General features: G+C 40.5%; 1 protein-coding gene across 1 annotated transcript in view; it reads right to left on the reverse strand.

Annotated features, from left to right (window-relative positions):
* LOC129699151 (low-density lipoprotein receptor-related protein 1-like) overlaps positions 1-22,714 on the reverse strand; it is an 877,455-nt gene that overhangs the window by 804,121 nt on the left and 50,620 nt on the right. Inside the window, exon 3 of the mRNA XM_055638819.1 lies at positions 20,745-20,967. Within this exon, the coding sequence (XP_055494794.1) occupies positions 20,745-20,967 (223 nt within the window). The remainder of the gene's footprint in view (positions 1-20,744; positions 20,968-22,714) is intronic.

Here is a 22,714-nt window from a genome sequence, read left to right on the forward strand (position 1 = left end):
ATCTTAGAAACAATATCGAAAATGAACGATGAAGTGAAAAGTGAAATGAAAACAAGATTTTGCAGTTTGGAAGAAATGGTGAAAGGTATTTCGAGCAAAATGAAGGAAGTTCAAGACAAGCTGATTATGTTACGATGAATCTCGTGAACAGAAGGAACAAATTGATAACTTGCGAACCCTGGGCCAGGAGAGAGATTTGAAGACTGAAAAACTGGAAAGGAAAATGAATGAAAATACTCAGGCAGTCCAGCAATACAGGATTAAAAATATGGATCTGGAAAACAGAAGCCGTCGACAGAATTTGTGATTTGTTGGTTTGCCGGAAGGTCAAGAAGTAGATAATGTTATAAAATATGCTTCTAAAATGATAAAGGAGACTTTCAACATCGAGCACTATGAAAATCTTCCAATTTTGGGATAATGCACACAGGATCGGGAAGAAATCTGCTCCCCAAGATAAACCGAGACATTTGATTGCTCGGTTTCACTTCTTGCAGATGAAGGAGAATATCCTCCAGGCAGCAAAAAAGTTGGGCATGGAGATTTACTGTTCTTAATTTGACAATATATCGTTTTGTAATGATTAAGAATTTAATTGGATGAGTTGTTTTTTTTAAATTTACCTTTTAGAATTTTAGTATGATGGTATCAAACAACAACTTTTACCTTCTCTAAGATACCATTAATTTAATATAATTGTATTATGTATTAATTTTTAAGAATTTCTTTGATGGCTTTTCTATTTTTAAAATTGAAGGATTTTTTCCCCCCCTCTTAAGCCAAACAAAGTGAATGTAGTTCTTGTTTTTCATATTTTGACCTTGGATGAATAATATGAAGTAGTTGTTGTGTTCCACAGTTAACATGTACTTTTTAACCATAACATTAATTTTGTTTTGGCTAATGAGTGGTAAATATGCCTTATTTTTACGTTGGGTGCTGTCGTTAGGAGAGATGGTAGGGGAGGGATTAGGTAGTGTACTGACTGTCTTCTGGTCAGTTTTGGGTTTGCATGGGTGGGGGGGGGGGGGGGGGGTCTTTTGCTTCTAGCTTAGTTTTTTCTGTCTGTGCAGAATCTGAACTACAAAAAATGTTTGAAATGTCGTCACTTCTGGCTCCGCCCTAGATTTTTCTCCTTCCAGTATCATGAACTATTACGTCTTAAGAAATTAACCCTTTACATTACACATGATTTTTTACAAACAATATGGATAAAGTTATTAACTTCCTTTCATGGAATGTGAATGGTTTGAACCATCCCATTGAGAAGCATTTAAAAAAAAAGTTCTTCATAGACTAATTGCTCAGATTATCTTTGTTCAGGAAACTCATGTAAAACAAGATGACAACCAACGATTTTCAAAGTTTTGGAGAGGACAGCAGTTTCATTCAAATTCACAGGCTAAGGTGAAAGGAGTCTCTATTTTTATTGACTCCTCAATTCCGTTTGTTCTGATCCATATGGTAGATTTTTGGCGATTACTGGTGTTCTACATAACCAAAAAGTTGCTATGGTGAATGTTTGAAACATATAAGATTGTTAAGGGCTTGGACACGCTAGAGGCAGGAAACATGTTCCCGATTTTGGGGGAGTCCAGAACCAGGGGCCACAGTTTAAGAATAAGCCATTTAAAACGGACAGGAGGAAACACTTTTTCTCACAGAAAGTGGTGAGTCTGTGGAATTCTCTGCCTCAGAGGGCGGCGGAGGCAGGTTCTCTGGATCCTTTCAAGAGAGAGCTAGTTAGGGCTCTTAAAAATAGCGGAGTCAGGGGATATGGGAAGAAGGTAGGAACGGGGTACTGATTGGGGATGATCAGCCATGCGGTGCTGGCTCGAAGGGCCAAATGGCCTAATCCTGCACCTATTGTCTATTGTCTATTGGTTATGCACCTAATATTGATCACCCTGAGTTTTGTTTAAACAGTTAATCGCATCCTTTCCTAATTTAACTGAACATTTTTTAATAATGGGTGGAGATTTTAACGGCTGTTTGAACCCCTCGATGGACAGATCTGCATCTGATCATGTGCTTCCAAATAAATCAGCTAGTTTTATCAATTATTTTTTACTTGATTCTGGAATGTTAGAAGTCTGGAGATTTTTACACACAAATGACAAATAATTTTCTTTTTTCTCTCATGTATATCATAGTTACTCTAGGATTGACTACTTTATAATAGACTCTCGGATAGTTTCATCAATCACTGCGTGTGAGTATGATGCAATTGCTATTTCTGATCATGCACCATTGAAACTATCAATCAAACTTCCTGATTCCAAGTTTAGTGCTAAACAATGGCAATTTAATGCTACTTTGCTTCAAGATGTAAATTTTTTTTAATTTATTAAAGATCAGATTGCTTTTCTCTTCTCAACAAATTCAACTGAAGAAATATCCAATGGTGTAGTCTGGGATGCTTTTAAGGCATATATTCGTGGACAAATTATTTCATACTATGCGGGATTTTAAAAAAAAACTCAAAATGATATACATATATTAGCTGATGAGATTAAAGAAATTGGTAAAAATTATTCAAAAGTTCCTAGTTTAGAGTTCTATAAGAATAGAGTTGAACTTCAATTGAGACATGATTTGTTATTAGTATCACCGATTGAGAATCAGCTACTTAAAACCAAAAGTCAATTTTATATACATGGCAAAATATCTGGTAAATTACTCGCTAATCAGTTGAAAGCGGTGTCGGCCAAATGTCAGATTACTAAAGTGAGTAAACGGGATGGTACATTGACTGTAGACCATGATGAAATTAATAAATCCTTTCAGGAATTCTATACCTCCCTATACCAATCAGAATTTCCTGCTGATTCCAATATAATGCATGAGTTTTTTTTAAAGAAACTGAACTTGCCAAATATACCCATCACGGTGGAAGAAATACAGAAAACAATCCTTTTGATGAATTTTGGTAAAGCCTCTGGTTTAGATGGGTTCACATTGGAATTGTTTAAGTATTTTTCAAATTTAGTGTCTCCATGGCTATGCAAGGTTTTTAAAGAAGCCTTTTTAATGAATAGATTACCACAATCCTTTTATGAAGCATCCATTTCTTTAATCCTCAAAAAAGACAAAGATCCTATAGAAGTGAGATCATATAGACCTATATCACTGTTAAATGTAGATTACAAAATTGTTTCCAAAATATTAGCTATGAGATTGGAAAATATTTTACAACAAATTATTTCTGAAGGTCAGACAGGTTTTATTAAAAATCGTTACTCATACTTTAACTTTAGGAGATTAATGAATATCGTATATACAGCATCAAATAAAACTTCAGAATGTGTCATTTCACTGATGCTGAGAAGGCGTTTGATAGAGTAAGATGGGAATACTTATTCAATGCATTTGAAAATTTTAATATTGGTCCAAAATGTATTTCTTGGATCAAGCTGAGATATCATATACCTCAGGATTCTGTACTTACCAATAATCAGATATTCCCTTTTTTCGGGTACTTTCGAGGTACTAGACAGGGCTGTCCTTTAAGTCCTTTACTGTTTGATATTGCTTTGGAACCTTTGGCCACCGCTATTAGGGAATCCCCTAATATTTCTGGTATTGTCCATAGGAATAAGACACATAAGCTATCTCTTTATGCAGATGATCTGGTATTATTCATTTCTAACCCTGAGAAATCTATTCCGGCAATAGTAGCTCTCCTTAATCAATTTAGTAGTTTTTCTGGTTATAAACTAAATCTTAGAAAGTGTGAGCTCTTTCCATTAAACAATCTAGTTTCGAATTATGGACAATTTCCATTTAGGTTGACTACCGAATGTTTTACTTATTTAGGCATTAAGATTACCAAGAAACACAAGGATTTATTTAAAGCCAATTTTACGCCTTTAATTGACCACATCACACAACAGTTCACTAAATGGTCACCAATGTCCTTATCTCTAATAGGCCAAATCAATGTTATTAAAATGTTTATCTTACCTAAATTTTTATACTTATTTCAGATGATACCAATTTTTATTCCTAAATCTTTCTTTGATATTATTGACTCCAAAATGTCCTTATATATATGGCAGAATAAAAATTCTAGACTAAGTAAAAAATACTTACAGAAATCAAAAAAAGATGGTGGTTTGGCACTGCCGAACCTTAGATTTTACTGTTGGGCAGTTAATGCTTGCTATTTAAAATTTTGGGCAAAAGATTTAGAAGATACCCGGTCCAGGATGGATAAATCTTGAATGTGATTCTACGCAAGGGCTATCATTGGCTTCTACTCTATGTGCCTCATTACCTTTTACAATTACAAGATTGAATAAATATACGACTAACCCAATATTAAGACATACACTTAGAATATGGTTTCAATTTCGTAAGTATTTTGGATTGAATGATTTTATTTTATCGAGTCCTATCTATATCTATTTTTTTCTTCCAACCTTCTAGCATTGATCTAGCCTTTCTGTTGTGGAAGAGGAAGGGGTTAGTAGCTTTTCGTGATTTGTTTTCGGATGGTTGTTTTATGTCTTTTGAACAACTCTTAACTAAATATAATTTACCTAACTCACATTATTTTAGATATTTACAAATTAGGCATTTTTTTAGGGCTGCTTGACCCTTTATTCCATTACCACATCAAATTGATATCTTGGAAAAAAAATTATATTTGAACCTTTACCTGACGGGCTTAATAACGACTATTTATGAGTTGATTTTGAAATTTAAAAAAATATACATTTGATAAAATTAAGAGTGACTGGGAAAGAGAACTTCAAATTTCTTTATCCATAGCGAAATGGGAGACAATTCTTCAATTAGTTATTACTTCCTCAATGTGTGCAAGACACGCTTTGATACAATTCAAGGTGGTTCACAGAGCTCATATGTCAAAAGATAAGTTAGCTCGTTTTTATGGTCAAATAAATCCTTACCTGTGGCTGATGTAATTCTGAAGTGGCCTCATTGACTCATATGTTTTGGTCCTGCCCACTTTTGGAAAAATATTGGAAAGACATTTTTGACACTATCACTGTAGTTTTAGGTATTGATTTACAACCTCATCCTATTACTGCAATTTTTGGATTACCAATATTAGATTCTATTCATCTGTTTAGTTCCGCCCATCGGCTGATTGCTTTTACCACATTAATTGCCAGAAGATCTATTTTATTTAAATGGAAAGACGCTAATCCTCAGATTACACTCCATTGGTACTCTGAAACTATATCATGTTTAAATTTAGAAAACATTAGGAGTGACTTTGTTGAACCCTTGGTTAAATTTGATAGGACTTGGGGAAGATTTATTCAACATTTGCATACAATATAAATTGTCCCCTCTCCAACTGTTATAAAAATTATTTTACCTTTACACGGTGGAACGGACTTGACGTCAAACAGGGACTTAAATTGTTGACATTTTTTGCAGCCCAGATTGTATTTTGCTTTTTTTTTAGTTTAGTTGGGGCTTGTTTTTTCGTTTTTTCTCTTTTTTGCTTGTTTTTCCTTTTATCTTTTTGTTTTATACATATGTTATCTTTTAAACACTTAACTATATTTACATAGAGACCAGGAGGTCTATCTTCAATGTGTATTTTGTCTGGACTCATATTTAGGTTATACCTGCCATTAATGTAACCCTGATCCCTATGTATCGATATCATTATGTTTATCATTATATTTTTGTTGTCTTGTTTTTGCTTTTGAAAAAAACTAATAAAAGGACTTTAAAAGAAAAAAAAAAAACCCTAAATAGTTTGACGAAAAATACCAGAGAATGACATGCACCATATAACTGTACAACACAGGAACTACTCCTTAGCCCATGATGTTGAGGCCAACCATGATGCCAAATTAAACAAATCTGCCATCTGCTTACCCATGATTCATATCCCTCCAGTATTTGCATGTACAAATGCCCATCCAAATGCCTCTTTAATTTCATTATCATGTCTGTTTCTACCATCATCACAATCCCCATTCCCGACTGCTGGCACCAACCACTCTCTGTTTCAAAATGTTCCATGCACATCTGTTTTAAACATTGCTCCTGTCATCTTAGGCAATGTCCGTGAGTAGTTAATCATTCCGTCCTGGGAAGAAGACTGACAATTTACCCTATAATTTTATATATTTGTGTCAGGTTACCCCTCAGTCTCCAACACTTAATAAAACACACTTTTCTGAGGAATTTATATTGTAAGCAATATTTACATATTAATTGAGCAAAATATCTTGTTAAAGATCTTACTTGGACAATTCCTAGGATTAACAAAAAGTTCAGACTGGACAGAAGCAGAGCTATGTTTAATCCACCTGGCTTTTAAGTCTGCTTTCACAAAACAAAAGAACTACCATTGTTTGCTGTAGATCCACATCAAACTAACTTTCTTCTTGTCTATCAGTTATGTCTTTTGAGAATTTATTTCTTGCTGTTCAAGTAATGTGCTCTGGTGACAGTATTCAGTGAGGCAAAAATCAATATGCATCTAAATTGTCAAGTGGCTGTGAGTTAGGGAAAGCTAAATGTTGTAAATATTTATGCATAGGTTCCCTGTCAGATGGAAATTAATGGAATAAAATATAGAAATCCACTATGGGTCTGGAATTAATTAAAGTTCTTTAGAACTGAACCTTCTCAAAACTAACGTGTCTCTCTTTCCCATCCCTAGCAAAGGAGTTTGGAGCTCAGAGCTGAAATGCGAACTTGAAAGCTCAAGCATTTTATCTCAAATTTCCAGTACCTGCATTTTTTTTAACACATAACTGCCATGTGTATTATCTATGAACTTTCCCAGTTTTGACATAATTTCACAGGCTGCTTTCACACTGACTACCTGAGGGGAGCATATACAGGGAGAAGAGGCCAAGGATGGAACCTTGTGGAACCCCACAGCAGAGGCTATCTGGGGAGGAGAAAGAGTTGCCTATGTTAGTAGAGAAACTACTACTTTTGAGGAAGGAGATGAACCAGCTCAGGGCTGTGCCATCAATACCAACCCCGTAACGGAGATGGTCAATTAGGATGGTGCGGTTGACAGTATCAAATGCTGTGCTGAGGTCGAGAAGGAGCAGGATTGCACAGTAGCCGGAGTCAACGGTGAGCAGTAGGTCATTATGTACCTTCAACAAGGCAGACTCTGTGCTGTAGTGGGCCCTGAAACCTGATTGGAAAGTTTCCAAGACTTGCCTTGACTTGAGCTGCTGTGTTGGAACCTCATTGAAAAAACCCTGACTTCCATTTGTGTCCCCTTACAATGACCTAGCCACGACTCAGTTTGGAGAAACTGCATGTCAGGCTGCCGTTGGGAGGCTGAGCTTAACATTACTATCAGTCAGCGCTGATATGCAGGTAAAAGACCATAGGTTCCAAGTTGTCTGATAACACAAGTGGTGCCAATCCCCGACAACATTCTCTGTGCACTTTTCTGGAAACAGCACAGACCCGAAACCCACACCACAACAGGTCATCTCATTCTGCCATTCAACGCCACCCTCACAAGCAGTTTTTCCACACCTTTATATCGGCCTTTTGAGAATTTTCAGAATTTGTCAATTTGTTAATATTTTAAGTTTTGATATTCCAATAAGTTTTAATAGTTTTCATATTGTGTTTCTGAGGGTTTATTAATGTATAAAATGTTCTTGTTTCACTTGCATTTCGTCCTATCCACCATTCAGGGCTCATGTGATCCCATTACATCAAGCAAGGTCCTATCAGTGAATGGGGATGTCTTTCTGACAAGATCCCGCAAGTGAGAACAATCTGAATATTGTTTGTTGATTTGAAGAGAGTGTGCAGAAATTATTTTGGTCTCAACTTTGCTCAGCACCATGCTAATTAAATACTATCTAACATTTCACAAACTGAGAAGAAGGTGCAGCTTAGAGGATGATACCACATCTCAAATGAGCACTGGATATAATATGAGTGGGTACCATCTATTTTCCAGATATCCACTCAAAAAGAAGATTGTCAGATTGCTAATGAGGTGACACATTTCCTTCTCCAAAGCAACCCTAAGGATAATTAGTTTTCTCTAGAAATAATCTGCATGTGACCATTATTTTAAAAGATAATCTTTTAAGTGGGTGTAGAAAATCCCACTCCAAAGTCAGCAGATGGCACATTGCTTGAAATACACCAACAGAGGGAGAAAGTGGAGAATCAGGAGAGTACTGACAAACTGGAGAGTGGAGCAAATATTTGGCAAATGAAATCTGATGTACAGAAAGGAAAATTGTAAAGTGGTGTGGAATAGACCAAGGTTCACATTAAAAACAACTGTGGATTGATTTGAGAATAATAATAAACACAAAACAACTTGGTTTTACCATGCACCAAAAATACTATTATTAATAATTTTAGGCCTCAGTTGAGGCATTATGTGCCATTTTGGGCAAGATCTTAAATATGTGGACTACACAAATGAGACAAATCGGCCACCTTCACATCAAGGTGAACGGTCAATTTCACTTTGACCTGAGAGTGATTTTCCTGCTCTTCAGCACTCAGTCAATAAAGGTTATGCTGACAAATTTTCAAATTACTGAAAGTTAGGGGAAGTGATCCATGTTTTGCAAGATCTCTATTTGGGAGTAGATTATAGAAAGGCATCGGCCTGTTGTCATATTGGGAGTTGACCTTTTATTTTAGACCTGAAACATTAACTCAATTTCTCCTTCCATGGATGTAGTCTGGCCTGCTGGGTATTTCCATTTTTATTTTAGATTTTTTGCACCTGCGGTTTTGTGAAGTGGTTTATTTATTTTCCTTTATTTTATTCTGCTTTTAATTTCTAGTACCTAAAAATGTTTTACATGTTTTCTTTTTGTTATTTTAATTTGTTTATGGTTTAAGCTTAGTCAATTTTTGAAATTCTTTAGTCTCAAATTAGTGCTGTTTTTATAAGGTAGCATTCTACCATTTAGTCTCAAATTATGTAATCCCTTTGATAGCAATGACCTGGGGGGAGGTGGCCAGGCCAGCACAAGTGATACTATTTATAGTTTAGTATATTGCAAAATTCCTTGTTAGCTTGCTTTGTTCACAAAAACTTTTAGATCTCTTTATATCGGCAATCAACTTTACAACTTTTCTACTAATCACCCATTGCCTCTCCTCAGTCTTCCAACCAAAAATAAATTTATGCGGTTAGTTTCATCTACCGCATGCCCACACGTCCAATAGCATATCTATGGCCTCCTAAGGTCTAACACAATTATTTATGTGCATTGACATGTTTGTGTCATTTGCAAATTAATTGTGTGAAAATGCATCAAACACTTTTTTGAAAGTTCATATGGCTAACACCACTTTAGCCTTTAGCCATTCTTATGCATCAAATAATTGTGCATAAGCCATTCTTATGCATCAAATAACTGTGTCTTAATGTAGTTTTTTGTTCCACTAACAATTTTTGTTGGGGGTTAAAGTGTGTGCACTTTTCCTGGGGGGTGGGGGTGGGGTGGTTAGTGGGGGGGGGGGGAAACTTTTTAAATCTCTCCCTGCACTGGACACCCAACCTTTTCTCGTCGGGTTTCCATTGTCGTTGAGGCCGTAACGAGGAGCGATCCTTACAACAGGAAGGAAGCTGTGGGGCTCAGGTGCTACTCACCGTCGCCGTCGCAGTGGGCTGTGGTCGAGTCCGGAGTTTATTTTTTTTGAAATGTATTTTGCTGCTGCTGCTGCTGCTGCTGCTGAGGTGCATACGTACAAGGCTGCTGCTGAGGTGCAGTTGATCAAGGAGGCTGCTGCTGAGTCGGAGATGCTGCTGCATTGAGTCAAGGTGGGGCTGGCTGTACTGAGTCGGGGGCTGCTGCTGAGTCTGGATTAATGCAAGGTTGGGGGCTGCTGCTGAGTCGGGGGCTGCTGCATGCTCTATGGTTTTCTGTGGACAGCGGCGCCGGGAGCCCGCGGCTCCTCTCGTGATTGAGAGACCGCTTTTTGAATGGGCTCCCCTGCAACTTAGGCGAATTCTCCTGCCAGAGTTGCGGGGTCGACAGAGCTCCTGGAGCGGGGCCTAACACCACTTTGCCCCTTTCAATCCCCACCACCCCCCGCGTGGCTGGAACGGCCTGCGGGACTTTACGAGCGCACACCGGGGGCTCCAACACCAAGACCCGGTGTGCGACCTCGCACCGCCCGGCGTGGCTTTAATGGCCGCGGGACAATCGCCATCGCCAGCCGGGGGCTTTGACTTTGACTCTGACATCGGGGGGGGGGGAGAGTGCAGTGGAGAGATAAGTTTTTTTTTGGCCTTCCATCACAGCTATGTGATGGATGTTTATGTAAAATTGTAATTATGTTGTGTCTGGGTCTATTTGTGTGTAATGTATGGCTGCAGAAACGGCATTTCGTTTGGACCTCTAGGGGTCCAAATGACAATTAAATTGACTCTTGAATTAAATCAGGTTGGAGTTCAAGGATTATTCTTGTTTAAATCCATTCTGCCTATCTTTTATATCCCATATTTGTCGAAGTTGCCATCAATTTATTTGCAGTCTATTATTTCTGAAAGCCTTTCCACTAACAATATTAGATTAATCAGCCTTTATGGGTCAGGTTAAAGCACACTGATTAGGTCTGCACTTTTCCTGGCCACACGGGTTTTGTCCAGCTGCTCTGACTTCCTCCCACATTAAAAAAATGTCTTGGTTAGTGGTGGAGACTGATGTTAGGAAGCTCTAAAGTTGTAGAAGGTTTGACTAGCCCCGACCCGGGGACCAATCGCCCTGCGCGAGGAGCTGAGATCCCCCTGATGCGGGCGTGTTATCGCCCCAACTCATAGGGTCTGACCGCCGGTTATGGGAACCAATATCATTACAACAATGGAAGGCTCGAAGCCCCCGACTGTGGGAGAACAAATAAGGGAAGAGATTGAAGTTTTTTTTCGCCTTCCATCACAGTGAGGAATGTGGAGGAGTCACTTTGGTGGATGTTTATGTTGAAATGTATTTTGTGTGTCTTGTGGCTTTTTATTGGTTTGACTGTATGGATATTTCAGGTGCATACAGTACAATCTTCTCTATTTTATACTGTGAGGTGCAGTTGATCAAGGACCAGGTTCAATCCTGATCTTGTCTCATGGTTTGCACTTTCACCTGTGGCTGTGTGGGTTTTCCTCAGGATGCTTTGCTTTCCTCCCACCCATTAAGAATGTGCAAGGTGGTAGGTTAATTGGCCCTAGTGTACAGGTAAAATCTGGGGAGAGAAAATTACGTTGATAAAGCAAGAAGAATAAGATTCTGGATTAATGCAAGGTTGGTAGAAATGGGTGCTTGATGGTCAGCCATCCGCTATGGGCCTGTCTCCATGCTCTATGGTTTTCATTTGTACACAGATTATTCATCTTCCTCGTGATTGAATGGCAGAGTAGACTTCATGGGTTGAATGGTCTAATTCCCCTCCTATCACTTAGGAAAATTAATATATTTTTTTAAAAAGCTTCACAATACACCAGAAAGTAATTAAAATGGAGTAAACAATAACATTTGATTGTCTTTCCCAAGGCCGGATTTAGATGAAGAGAGGACCTAGGCAATTCCACTTGTGAGGCCCCTTTCAATCCCCCACCCCCACGATGAGAAGATGATGGAAGAGCCCACTAGATTTACACCGATGTGCAGCCGAGCGTGGCCAATAAGATAAGAGCTGGAAAGTTGCGCTTTTTATTTATTGCCAGTGCTAGTGTCGGCTTAAAACACTATCATTTTGAAATGGAGGGCAAGTAAATTACTGAAGTGCTGTTTAAAGACTACAGTGCGTTGTGACAGCATATGTAAGAAAGGCCTATGACAGTGTCAAAAATATTATACACCAGGTCCGTATGAAGCTTTTCAAAAAGGGGGATGGCATGGCAGGATTACAAATTTTTTATGTGAAATAAGTGCACGCAGAGCATATCACAAGCGTGAGGCTCAAGGACCCTTGCGGCCGGGGTCCAGGGCATGCTTATGGACCCCGGAAGCTCTGGGTTTTTAGATGCTCTCTGGTGCATTCTGAGCCTTATTTTGGAGCATTTTTGCACCAAATTTATGACCAATAGTTCAGAAATAATTTTTGTTGAGTCAAGCGTAATGAGTCATTGGAATGGGATGATTGGGGTCATTGTTGTATACATTTTTTTTAATCAAGAATTGAAGCTGTCCTTGTTTTAATAATCAAGTTGTACTGTAAAATGTTATGTAAAATGTTATAAAGGAGCATGCAAACACTGCAAATGAAATACTGTAAGTTTTTGCAGTAAATAAAACCTTTTTTTAGAAAATGTTTTATGTGTTGATTTGATTGCCTGTTACTGTTCGACTGTGTTAGTGTGTGCACATTAAAAATATGGTGCAAAATGAAAGTCGCAAACTATGGAATACATATTTTTCAGTATTGTTATCAAAGAAAAGCAGTTCCAATTGTTTGATATTATTCATATGGAGGAGAAAATATAATTGCTCTATAACCTACCTTAATTTTGCAATCTCACTAAAGATAATCCCCCTTTTCCCTCTGCCCCTCCTCCTTCCCCCTCCCTCTCCCTCCATCCCTCTCTCTCCCTCTCCCATCTCTCTCTCCCCTTCCACTCTCTCTCCCCCATGTCTCTCTCTCTCTCCTCCCCCTCTCTCTCTCTCTCTCCCTCTCTCTCTCTCTCTCCCCCTCCCCTCCCTCTTTCTCCCCCTCTGTCTCAAACACCCCTTTCCCCCTCTCACATCCCCCCCCCTCTCCATCCCTCCCCCTCTCTCCCTCCTTCCCACGCAGCGAGGCTCCGACTCCACGCCACAGACACCGCAGGTCCCCTGCCCCACCCCCCTGGCCCAGAGAAACAGGCACTCCCACAACACAATATTCCACTACTTACCTGGAGTAGACATCTAGGATCATTGGAAACACGAGGCATTGAGGTGATTGTGTGGAATGCAAATGGAGATCTAAACCCGCCCGGGCCCACTGTGCACGCGCGGAAAGACAGCATCATTTTGCGTCGCTACTACGTCATCAGCTTCCCCTAACTGTGCAGGCGCGAATGGTCGCAATTGTTTTCCCTAAAACATCCTGCGGGCCGGAACCAGAATTTCGGGTAATTTCCATCAAAGTGGAAACACTGATAGCGCTCCAATTTTTTTTTTCCTTGGGATTTTTTTTTTTACACTGGGAAAAAAAACCCTTGGCCGAAGGCCCCTGAGATTTTGAGGCCCTAGGCTTCAGCCTATGAAGCCTATATGTAAATCAGGCCCTGCCGAGGTCCCTCTAGAACTCGAGGCCCTAAAGCTTATACGTATATCCGGCCCTGGTCTTTCCAGTTCTCAATGAATGGATTTTTGCTTTGTGAAAAATTTGGGTCAGATTAACCAGCCAACCATCAGCATTTGAATGGCTGAGGAAGTATGGGCTCCCTCATATAAATTTCTCTGAAGTCCAATAGTGCAACACATGTGTTCATAGAGCACTGTAAACTGAGCACACTGAAATGCTGCAATTAGGATCTTATGCCCAGTTCAAGAGATAAAATATCCTCACAGCTGACCTGCAGCTGAGTAATTCAAATAATTAGTGTTTGTTTTGGATTATTGCACATATTTAGTGACAACATCCCTTGCTCACTCTTTCTACTGCAGCTGCCTTTCTTCCCCTCTGGCACCTCACAAACCTAATGCTTCTTCCCACAGAGAGATGCTGCTTTACATAATTCACTAGACTGACACAAAACAATGCTGGTCGGTGTAAGCTCCTGAGTGCAGTTGAAGTAGAGCATCACAAAACCAATTGCAAAAACATTTGTCTGATCCAAGCTGGATTTAACTCACGGCTTGACTCTGATCAACCATCAGAGTCAGTGAAATGCATCTTGTATGTTCTCAACAGTGAGTAGCCCCAGGTGGACTACTGCTGAGGTCTTGACCTGCAAAAGCTCTTACAATCTTAGGCAATTAAAGCTTCAACCCCAGTCTTATTAGACCTGTGAAATGGCTTTAAATTTATATGATATTCAGAACCAATTAAAGCTATTAGTAGCTGTCAACATTTTAAAGCATAAAGGCATAAAATGTATGAAACATTGAAGAAAAAATAATAATTTCCTGGAATATTAAGAGATAAAATGAGTGACAAATAAATAACTTCTTGCCTCCCTAACCTCCAGACCAGGGTGCACATTCAAATGTTTTTCCAATGCTTCACCAAGAGTGACAGGATAATCCCACCAAAACCATGTGGAAACTGTTGACAAAATGGATTGGCAATCATATTGATATCTTTTTATCAGAACATTCTGGATGCACAGCAGATCCACATTTACATAGAAACATAGAAACATAGAAAATAGGTGCCGGAGGAGGCCATTTGGCCCTTCAAGCCAGCACCGCCATTCATTGTGATCATGGCTGATCGTCCCTGATCAATAACCCGTGCCTGCCTTCTCCCCATATCGCTTGATTCTGCTAGTCACGAGAGCTCTATCTAACTCTCTGTTTTATATCAAAGTCACGTGAGTGACTCCGTGAAGAGCCCACCAGCTCGCATGCGCGTCAATACGTCGACGCATGGCGTGAGAATTGGAGCAGTTGAAACTGCTCCGGCAGGTATGGGGAATTTTTATTTCAGGAACAGGCCGCTGCTCCGAAAACTGGGGCAGCGGGCCCGGAGAAACTGGCACAACTTGTGCAGCTGCTGGCGTGGAGGCTCCTTATGGAGCTGGCGGTTTAAATTTTCGGCTGCCGGTGCGACCGGGACAGCGACCGCCATGGAGGCTCCGTACGGAGCTGGCGGCTATAAATAGCGGCTGCCGGCTCAGCAGGGACATCGTCCGCCGTGGAGGCATGGTAAAGGATCTGGCGGCTATAAATAGTGGCTGCCGGCTCAGCCGGGACATCGTCTGGCGTGGAGGCTCCGTACGGAGCTGGCAGTTATAATTAGAGGCTGCCGGCTCAGCAGGGACATCGTCCGCCATGGAGGCTCTGTAAAGGAGCTGGCGGCCGAGAGAGATCGCCGTGAAGGAATGGGGCTCCACGGGAGCAGGCGGCTGTTTGAAGCATCTGACTGGCGACGCCTGTCCAGACACTTCAGTTGGAGCTCAGAAAGGGAGCCAGTCAGAGGCCTGAGGCAACACCTGGCTCAGGGTTGTGTTATATTCCTCCCCAAAGAAACTCTGGTGAGGCTCCAGAAGGGAGCAGGGATTCAGAGTCACTTGCAGGTGCAACCTGTCTAGTCAGTATAAATAAATAAACTGACAAACAAATAAATGAATAAAAAATAAATGGATGGATAAAATGGAAAAAAGGAAATGTGCTCCTGGCTCAGGAATCACTTACAGGTTGTGCCAGTCAGGTGCCAGTTAGATGCCTGTGGAAGCAACACCTGGTTCAGGGTTGCATTATAATATCTCCCACTCAGAAGAAGGGAAGCAACACCTGGCTCAGGGTTGCATTATAATTTTTCCCGCTCAGAAGAGGGGAGTGTTGGAGATTATTACATAAGTGACTCCAACTATGTGGATATCGATAAGGAAATCAAATCCATTGAAGTAATGGGGGATATGCTTCATTTTAATCATATGAGGGAGCTACCGGCTCTTGTCACATACTTGCCATCCCTTTGGGGATAGGAGATCCACTGGAGGAAAATCTGGCTAAGAGTATCAGGGAAAATATACCAGTCCAGATAACTGCCAGACTTTTGGATGTTCCATACGTCAATTTCATCAGTTGGGATATCTCAGTGATGATATGTAGGCAGTGAAATTATGTCAGCAAGTACAAAACCGTTCTGGAGTAATTATGGCCTTTTGCAAGTCAGGGGTGTCATTCTCGGAAGTGCAGCAAGCTGCATTAACACTTCTCTGTAATACACAGTTGGGGCTATTGCCTTCGCAAAAATGCTATACGGCATGGGATAATTCCAAATATGGCTCATTTTTACAGGGCCAGTAACGTGCAGTCTGCATAGTATCTCTTCAGAGAGGACTTATGTAGCAAGTTGAAGACTTGCAGGGGGAATTTAAGGCGGCTGCGGGGGTGCAGTACTATGTGGGTAAAGCTCCAGTATTCCGGCGGGTTTTTCACCCTGTATTCAAGGGGCAGGAAGTGCCGTTGAAGCTCCGGATAGGAGCAGTCGGAAGTCACTAGCTGGCCCCGCTAGAACATTCTGTTGATCCAGGCTTGCAGTGGTGGCAGGTGTGACCTGTCCAGTGAGCCCCATTGAGGCACCGAAGGAGCAGCTGGCCAAAGGAGCAGCCTGTCCTCCCAGGCTGGGAGAAACTGGCAGCGCGATCTGCACAGTCAGCACCAGCAAAGGCTCCAAAAAAGGCAGAAGCACCGCAGGAGCAGCCTGTCGAGCCAGGCTCGGAGTAATGACAGGCACTCGGTGAGCTCCGTTAAGGCTCCAAAGGAGCAGAAGGGGCCGAAGGAGCAGCCTGTAAAACCAGGCTGGGAATAACTGGTAGTGTGACCTGCACAGTAAAGCTCCAGCAAAGCTCAAACGAGGTTGTAGACCGAAGAAGCACTCTTCCATTGGGCTCAGAAATACTGGCAGGCCTGCATTGCACAGCAATATTGCTTTTGAGTTCCGGAAAAGAGCTGTTTGGCAAGCGTGGGGCTGAAGATCTGGTCAGATATGGTCTGCAATGGAACTTCGTTGAAACTCCAACAGGCAGGTCGGCCTGGGCTCAGGGACGCTGGCAGGTAAGGTCTCTTTACTAACCTCCGTAAAACACCGAAATGGAGTAGTCTGTCGCCCCGGGTTTGGATTTACTGGCAGCATGGGTTGTCTAGTACCTTTTACTGTCTCTGGAGAAGAGCAAGTTGATGCAGAGACATGGGCAGGGTGCCTTGCATAGCAACCTCTGTAAGTTCCAAGTAGGAACAGTTTGGCTACCCTGGTTCAGGATAGATCATCTTGGAACTGGCTGGCCATATGGAACATATTGACCAGGGAAGCACTGCCTCACCATCTGTGATTGAGGTTATCAGGCTGCTCAGTAGAGTGAGATAGTTTGAGGTTTCCCTCAAAACATGCTTAATTCTTTCAGTTCAGCTAGTAGAGTTGCCAGTTCATTGGGAACATCACGGCCATCCACTCTGGGATAGGTAGCTACCAGCAGAAAGCTGGTCTAGCATGTTTATCGGACCTGCAGGTTCATGTTGTGAATAGAAAATATATATAATAATCTGTAGGCTCTCAATACCAGAATTCCTAATTGAGTGGCTGGTCGAAGAGAGTGTGTTGTGCACACTGGCGACTGAGATAGGTCGTTCCAGGCAGAGGACTGTGGCAGCAACTCCTGGTTCATGGTTGCATTATGATCTTTTCCACTCTGAGGGTAATTCTGCCTGAGAGGAGTTGACAGGGAACATATTCCCACTCCAAGTGGATGCTGCACTTCAATCCTAGTCGCATAAGGATCTGGTGTATGTTCTAATTCTGTCAGACACTGGAGGTTTGTAGGTTAATGCCATCAGTTGAGGCAAAATCAAAGTCTAAAGGCTTTAACCCCAGAAAGTTTTGAGTTCTCAGGGGAAGAAAAATGTAGCATGCCAAATCAAGTTAGGATTTGGCTAGTCTGATCATGTGTTTGGTTAACCAGTTTAAGATGGATAATTGTCTTTCAGCAATTTAGCTGATTCAGAGGATTTAGGACCTCAATCGATCTTGATGATGCATACTTTTCCATATCTATACACGAGAGGCACAGATATATCTGATGTTTTTGATGACAAAGCCAGTGGTGGAAAGTTTAGACTCTACCTAGGGGTTGTCTTCAGGCTTAGGCTATTGACAAAGATTCTAAAGCTAATGCTGCCCTACTCAGATCAAAAGGGCATAGTGTCATGGAGTTTATAGACAACATGCTTTTGTAGCTGATAAGACTCGGGGATTTTATCAGTAGATGCTTCTTACGATATTAAACATGAGGCGACATGAATTTTAATAATGCCAATTTGGCCTACTTATTCAGGGTGTCCATTGTAAGAGGCCGCTGAAAGAAGCTCTTATTTACTCAAAGTCACGGGTGATGGCTAATTCAGCATATTTCTCATGCAGCTAGCTCTGTACAGTTGTATGGGAAGTTTGTGAAGAACACACGTGCGGTACTTTTCAACAGAAGTAGCAGAGGTTTGTGTTTCTTTCAGTTTGGGCTTGGAGAAGCGATTATGTTATAGCACAATTAACACTGCTTGTGCTCCTTTGTCGTTCCCTCTCGTACCATAAGTGGGACAATAAATGATTGGTTATTCACCCACTGTTGACTAATGTTATGCAAGGTGTCTTTTATATGAACACTCTAAAGCCTAGACTCATAGTAGTGTGGAATGTGTATCAGTAAATTATTATGCAGATATTCATCTGTATTCCTAATGGAAGCAGTATCTTGGGAGCAAGTTGATTATGCTTTTAGTAACTGATTTCAGCACCAAGAACATGGTCTTTACTCCATCTCCGGCTCGGTCTCTGGGTCATAACTGACATGAGGGTAGCTTGTTATGGGAATGATCTCATAAAGCAAAATGGGCATGGTTGGGTACAATTTGGAGGTGACAGCATACCCACCAGATCAGAGATTGGGGGTGTATACAGGTACACTGAGCTTGCTAGTACCTATGAGATGAAGGATAGTTTCTTCATTGTTATTTAATAGTTTTCTCTAGAGATTGCTGGTGTAGACCATCTCAACATAAATAGAGTGTAGCAGCCAATAGAATGGATATTCCCATTTCATCATCTTCTTGCAACAGCAGGAGGCTTACATAGTGCACTTTCAGAAGTTATAAAATTTGGTTGAATATGCCTGGATGATTGCAAGATAGAATCCTGAACATTGTTGCATGAGTTATTGTCTAACTCAAAGACAATTGGGACTGTGGTCCGATTAAGGGCAATGGCCATGTCTGCAAGTTAGCATCATGTTGTTAATAACCCATGTCTTTTCTACCATTTATGGTTTATCTGTTTAAGTGTTTCACACACAGATTGGTTTACTGCATGAAACCACAGAGTTTTGAAGGCTTCAGGTCGTCACTCACGTGACTTCAATATAAAATAGAAAGATTAAACGAAAACTTACTTTGAAGTTTGATCTTTATTTTATGAGAAGTTGAAGTGAGGGACTACGTGCCCTCCACTCCCAACCCTGAATTTCATAAAGATCATTCGGTAAGTCAATGGTTATTAATCTTTCTATAGTTCAAGTCCTGCAACTGGTCTGTGGTTTCATACAGTTGCTCTGAAGAATGACGTGCATGTGGGCTGGCGGGCTCTTCACGTAGTCCCTCACTTCAACTTCTCATAAAATAAAGTTCAAACTTCAAACGGTAAGTTTTCGTTTATTCTTTCTATTAAATCCATCCAGTGTTTTGGCCTCCACTGCCCTCTGTGGCAGTGAATTCCACAAATTCACAACTGTATGGGTGAAAACGTTTTTTCTCACCTCAGTCTTAAACGGCCTCCCCTTTATTCTAAGATTGTGTGTCCCCTGGTTCTGGACTCACCCAATATTGGGAACATTTTTCCTGCATCTAGCTTGTCCAGTCCTTTTATAATTGTATATGTTTCTATAAGAACCCCCACCCCCCCCCCCCCCCCCCCCCCCCCCCTCATCCTCCTAAACTCCAGTGAGTACAAGCCTAGTCTTTACAATCTTTCCGATCTTTTCGATATTTTGACAGACCATGACTTCTGGCTGAAAGCAGCTGAAATCCGATCAACCCATTTATTTTCCACATGCACACATATGATGTTCCATAATTCTAGACTATTCCAAGCCAACAATGAACATCTAACTGTGGCAGACATTTCAGTACTTTGTAGTTTACTTTGCAATTCCATGATTGTAATGCTGTCTACTTTAGCTTGTTTCATACTTTGTATACCTGCTTAACAAAACGTGATCAACTATAATTTTGAGGTCATGTTCCCTCATTCTGATGTCCCTGAAGATCAAAATACTATATTTTAAAGAATACCATACAAAGGTGTGACTGTTTGTATCAGCTGATTACCATTCCCAAACGATCATGGATCAACCAGATGGATCAACCAGTTCGGCCAACCAGTTAGGCACCCTTGGTGAAAAGGTCATGGACAAGATTGACACATTTGCTTTAAGAACAGGCATCACTGACATACCCTTCCCATGACCATCAAAACAGTGAGATGCACATCATTTTCAGAATAGTGTGCCATTTCTAAGGAACTATAGGCCTGACATGCTATGGGTCGATGATCATTGGGAATTTGAATAAGGTAAGGGAAATCTGATCAAGCAAACTTAAGTTCTCCAAATTCATTTGACATAAAAATCCAAGGGTGACGAGTCTTGGCAAGTAATTAAAGGATGGAAATCTATTTAAATAAATGGTTGGTGAATGGCAACCTATGCAAAGCTGGGAATTATTGTTAAACGGTGATTTCACAGCCAAGGATTTTTCATCTTTTCAACATGAAATCTTTCGATTGCAGCGTATTTTGTATGAAATGGAAAGGCATTTTATCCTTTTATGCCTGTATTTGAATGTTGGTACTTGGAGAATGAAATGATCAATTTATAACAGCTAACCTATTTTCTATTGTCCAGTGGAAGCTGCATAATGCAACTAAGTTCTCAATTTAATTGTGATTAAAGAAGCTTTAAAAAGTACTGCATAGGGACAATCTGATCAACAATCCAAATATGTTCTCCGTGCTACTCAATGCAAAGGAAAAATGATTTGTTTTTATCAGTAGCAAAACAAAATTTGTTTTCCTTACAAAAATGGCACAATAAGATGTAGGGTACTCACATCACGTCCATGAATAACCGTGTGTCTGTTCCTTCCCTCGTAATCCACCACTTCAATATAATCTAGATATACATCTGCCCAGTAGACCAGTTTGGTTACCAAGTCAAGGGTGATGGCATATGGCTGTTCTATTTTAGTGTCCACTATCCTGGAGCGGCGTTGTCCATCCATGTCACACCTTTCAATCTTGGCGACATCACCATAGTCAGTGAAGAATAGTTTCCTGTTTAATAAAAAAAGTAACTATCATGAGTGAAGTATTACAATTTCTGCAATCAATAAAATCTCCAAGGTTACATTTGTTTTCACTAAAAGTGGAGAAATACATGATGCAAACTGTAGTCTTAGTTTGAAAGATATATGCATGCCTTATTGACCATCTAGCTTCCATGAGCTGTGACAATTGATTAAAAGATACATTGACTGGACTAGCAGGGAGTTGTGTGGTGTAGGGGAGTCTGGTGTGGAAGAAAGAAGTGAATGAACATTGGGATTGGGGTGGTTGTGGCAGACTATAGCCTGCAGCTTTATTGAGACGTTGGAACAGGGCACTCCCATTTCCTTCACTTCTCACCAAGTTGCAGACAAATGTTATTCAATTTACTTTCCTGGTGGTAAAACCTCCATCAATCATTTTTTGTTTTAGGATTGTCCATTTGGTGCCTGACCATCTGAATTAGGTGACCGCAACTTGTAAAATACATGTTGCAGCAGTTTGCAATCCAGTCATTAAGTGCTAATGTGTCGGACAGAATTGCAGATGCTGGTTTACACTGAAGATGGACACAAAATACTGGAGTAATTCAGCGGGTTAGGCAGATGCTGCTTGCCACGCTGCATTACCAGCATTTTGTGTTTATCTTCATGAAGCACTAATATTGTATTAGCATGTGATGTAGCTATCTACAGAACTGACCTAATTCATGCAGTGGAGAGCACATTCATTCTTAGCAAGCGATCCACCATGTTGCATCTTTAGGATTTATTGGTGTAAATTTGGTGCAGCAATTCATTGGCTTATGTTTTTCAGCTTCCCACTTTGAAGTCAAATGTCCATTATTTTCCACTTTACCTTTCGTGATCAAGAAACAAAAGGCTAATTGCCTTTGTAAGGCTTCCTCAGCATGACCTTATTCAAATTAATTGCAACAAAGTATATATTTATTAATAGTCATGTTTTATACAAATATGATAACATTTTGTCAACATCCAGTTTCCCTCTTCTCAGACTTCTCTATTTTTTAAGTTTGCCAGGACATTACAGTTAGGTTTTGAGGATTGTGAGATGCATTCACATCTCTTTTCACCAAAGGCTTTCTGTAAATTTGCAGATCAGGCTCCAATTACATCCCAATATCTGTAGGTCATTTCTACCAGTGGAAGTGATTACCAGATCATCACGAGAAGGAAAAAATGCCAAGAATTTTCTCTCTAAGAAAATATACATCGGGAGAGAATGAATAGATGAGATATTTCCCTCTTGAGAAAAGAAGCTTTGAGGATTTATCCAAAAGAGTTTTTTTTAATTACTTTGGAATGTTTCCACTTGTGGAATAGAGCACAACTAAATGTCTTCATAAGAAATTTGTCAGGGAATACAGAAGAAACTTGTTTACCAGAAAATGTGACAAAGTCCTGAAGTAACTTAGTGGGTCAGGCAGCATCTCTGAAGAACATGGATAAGTGACGTTTTGGGTCAGGACCCATCTTCAGAATGAAGAGTGAAAGCTGGAAGCCAGATCACCGTAAAAAGTAACTACAGCTGCAGGGCCGGCACTAAGTGGCTGCATTGTGCAGGCTGGGACTCATATAATCCATTTCTTTGGTTAATTTCTTATTGGGGTTAGGAAGAAACTAAGTGCACATCGATACCACAGTACTCCCATGCATGGTTCCTTTGAGATATAAAAGTACCATGAACAAAGCAGCAGCTGGAATTTGTAACAGTATTATAACCCACTCTCATCTGT

Source organism: Leucoraja erinacea, chromosome 7 (genome assembly GCF_028641065.1).
Source record: "Leucoraja erinacea ecotype New England chromosome 7, Leri_hhj_1, whole genome shotgun sequence".
Classification (NCBI taxonomy): Eukaryota; Metazoa; Chordata; class Chondrichthyes; order Rajiformes; family Rajidae; genus Leucoraja; species Leucoraja erinaceus.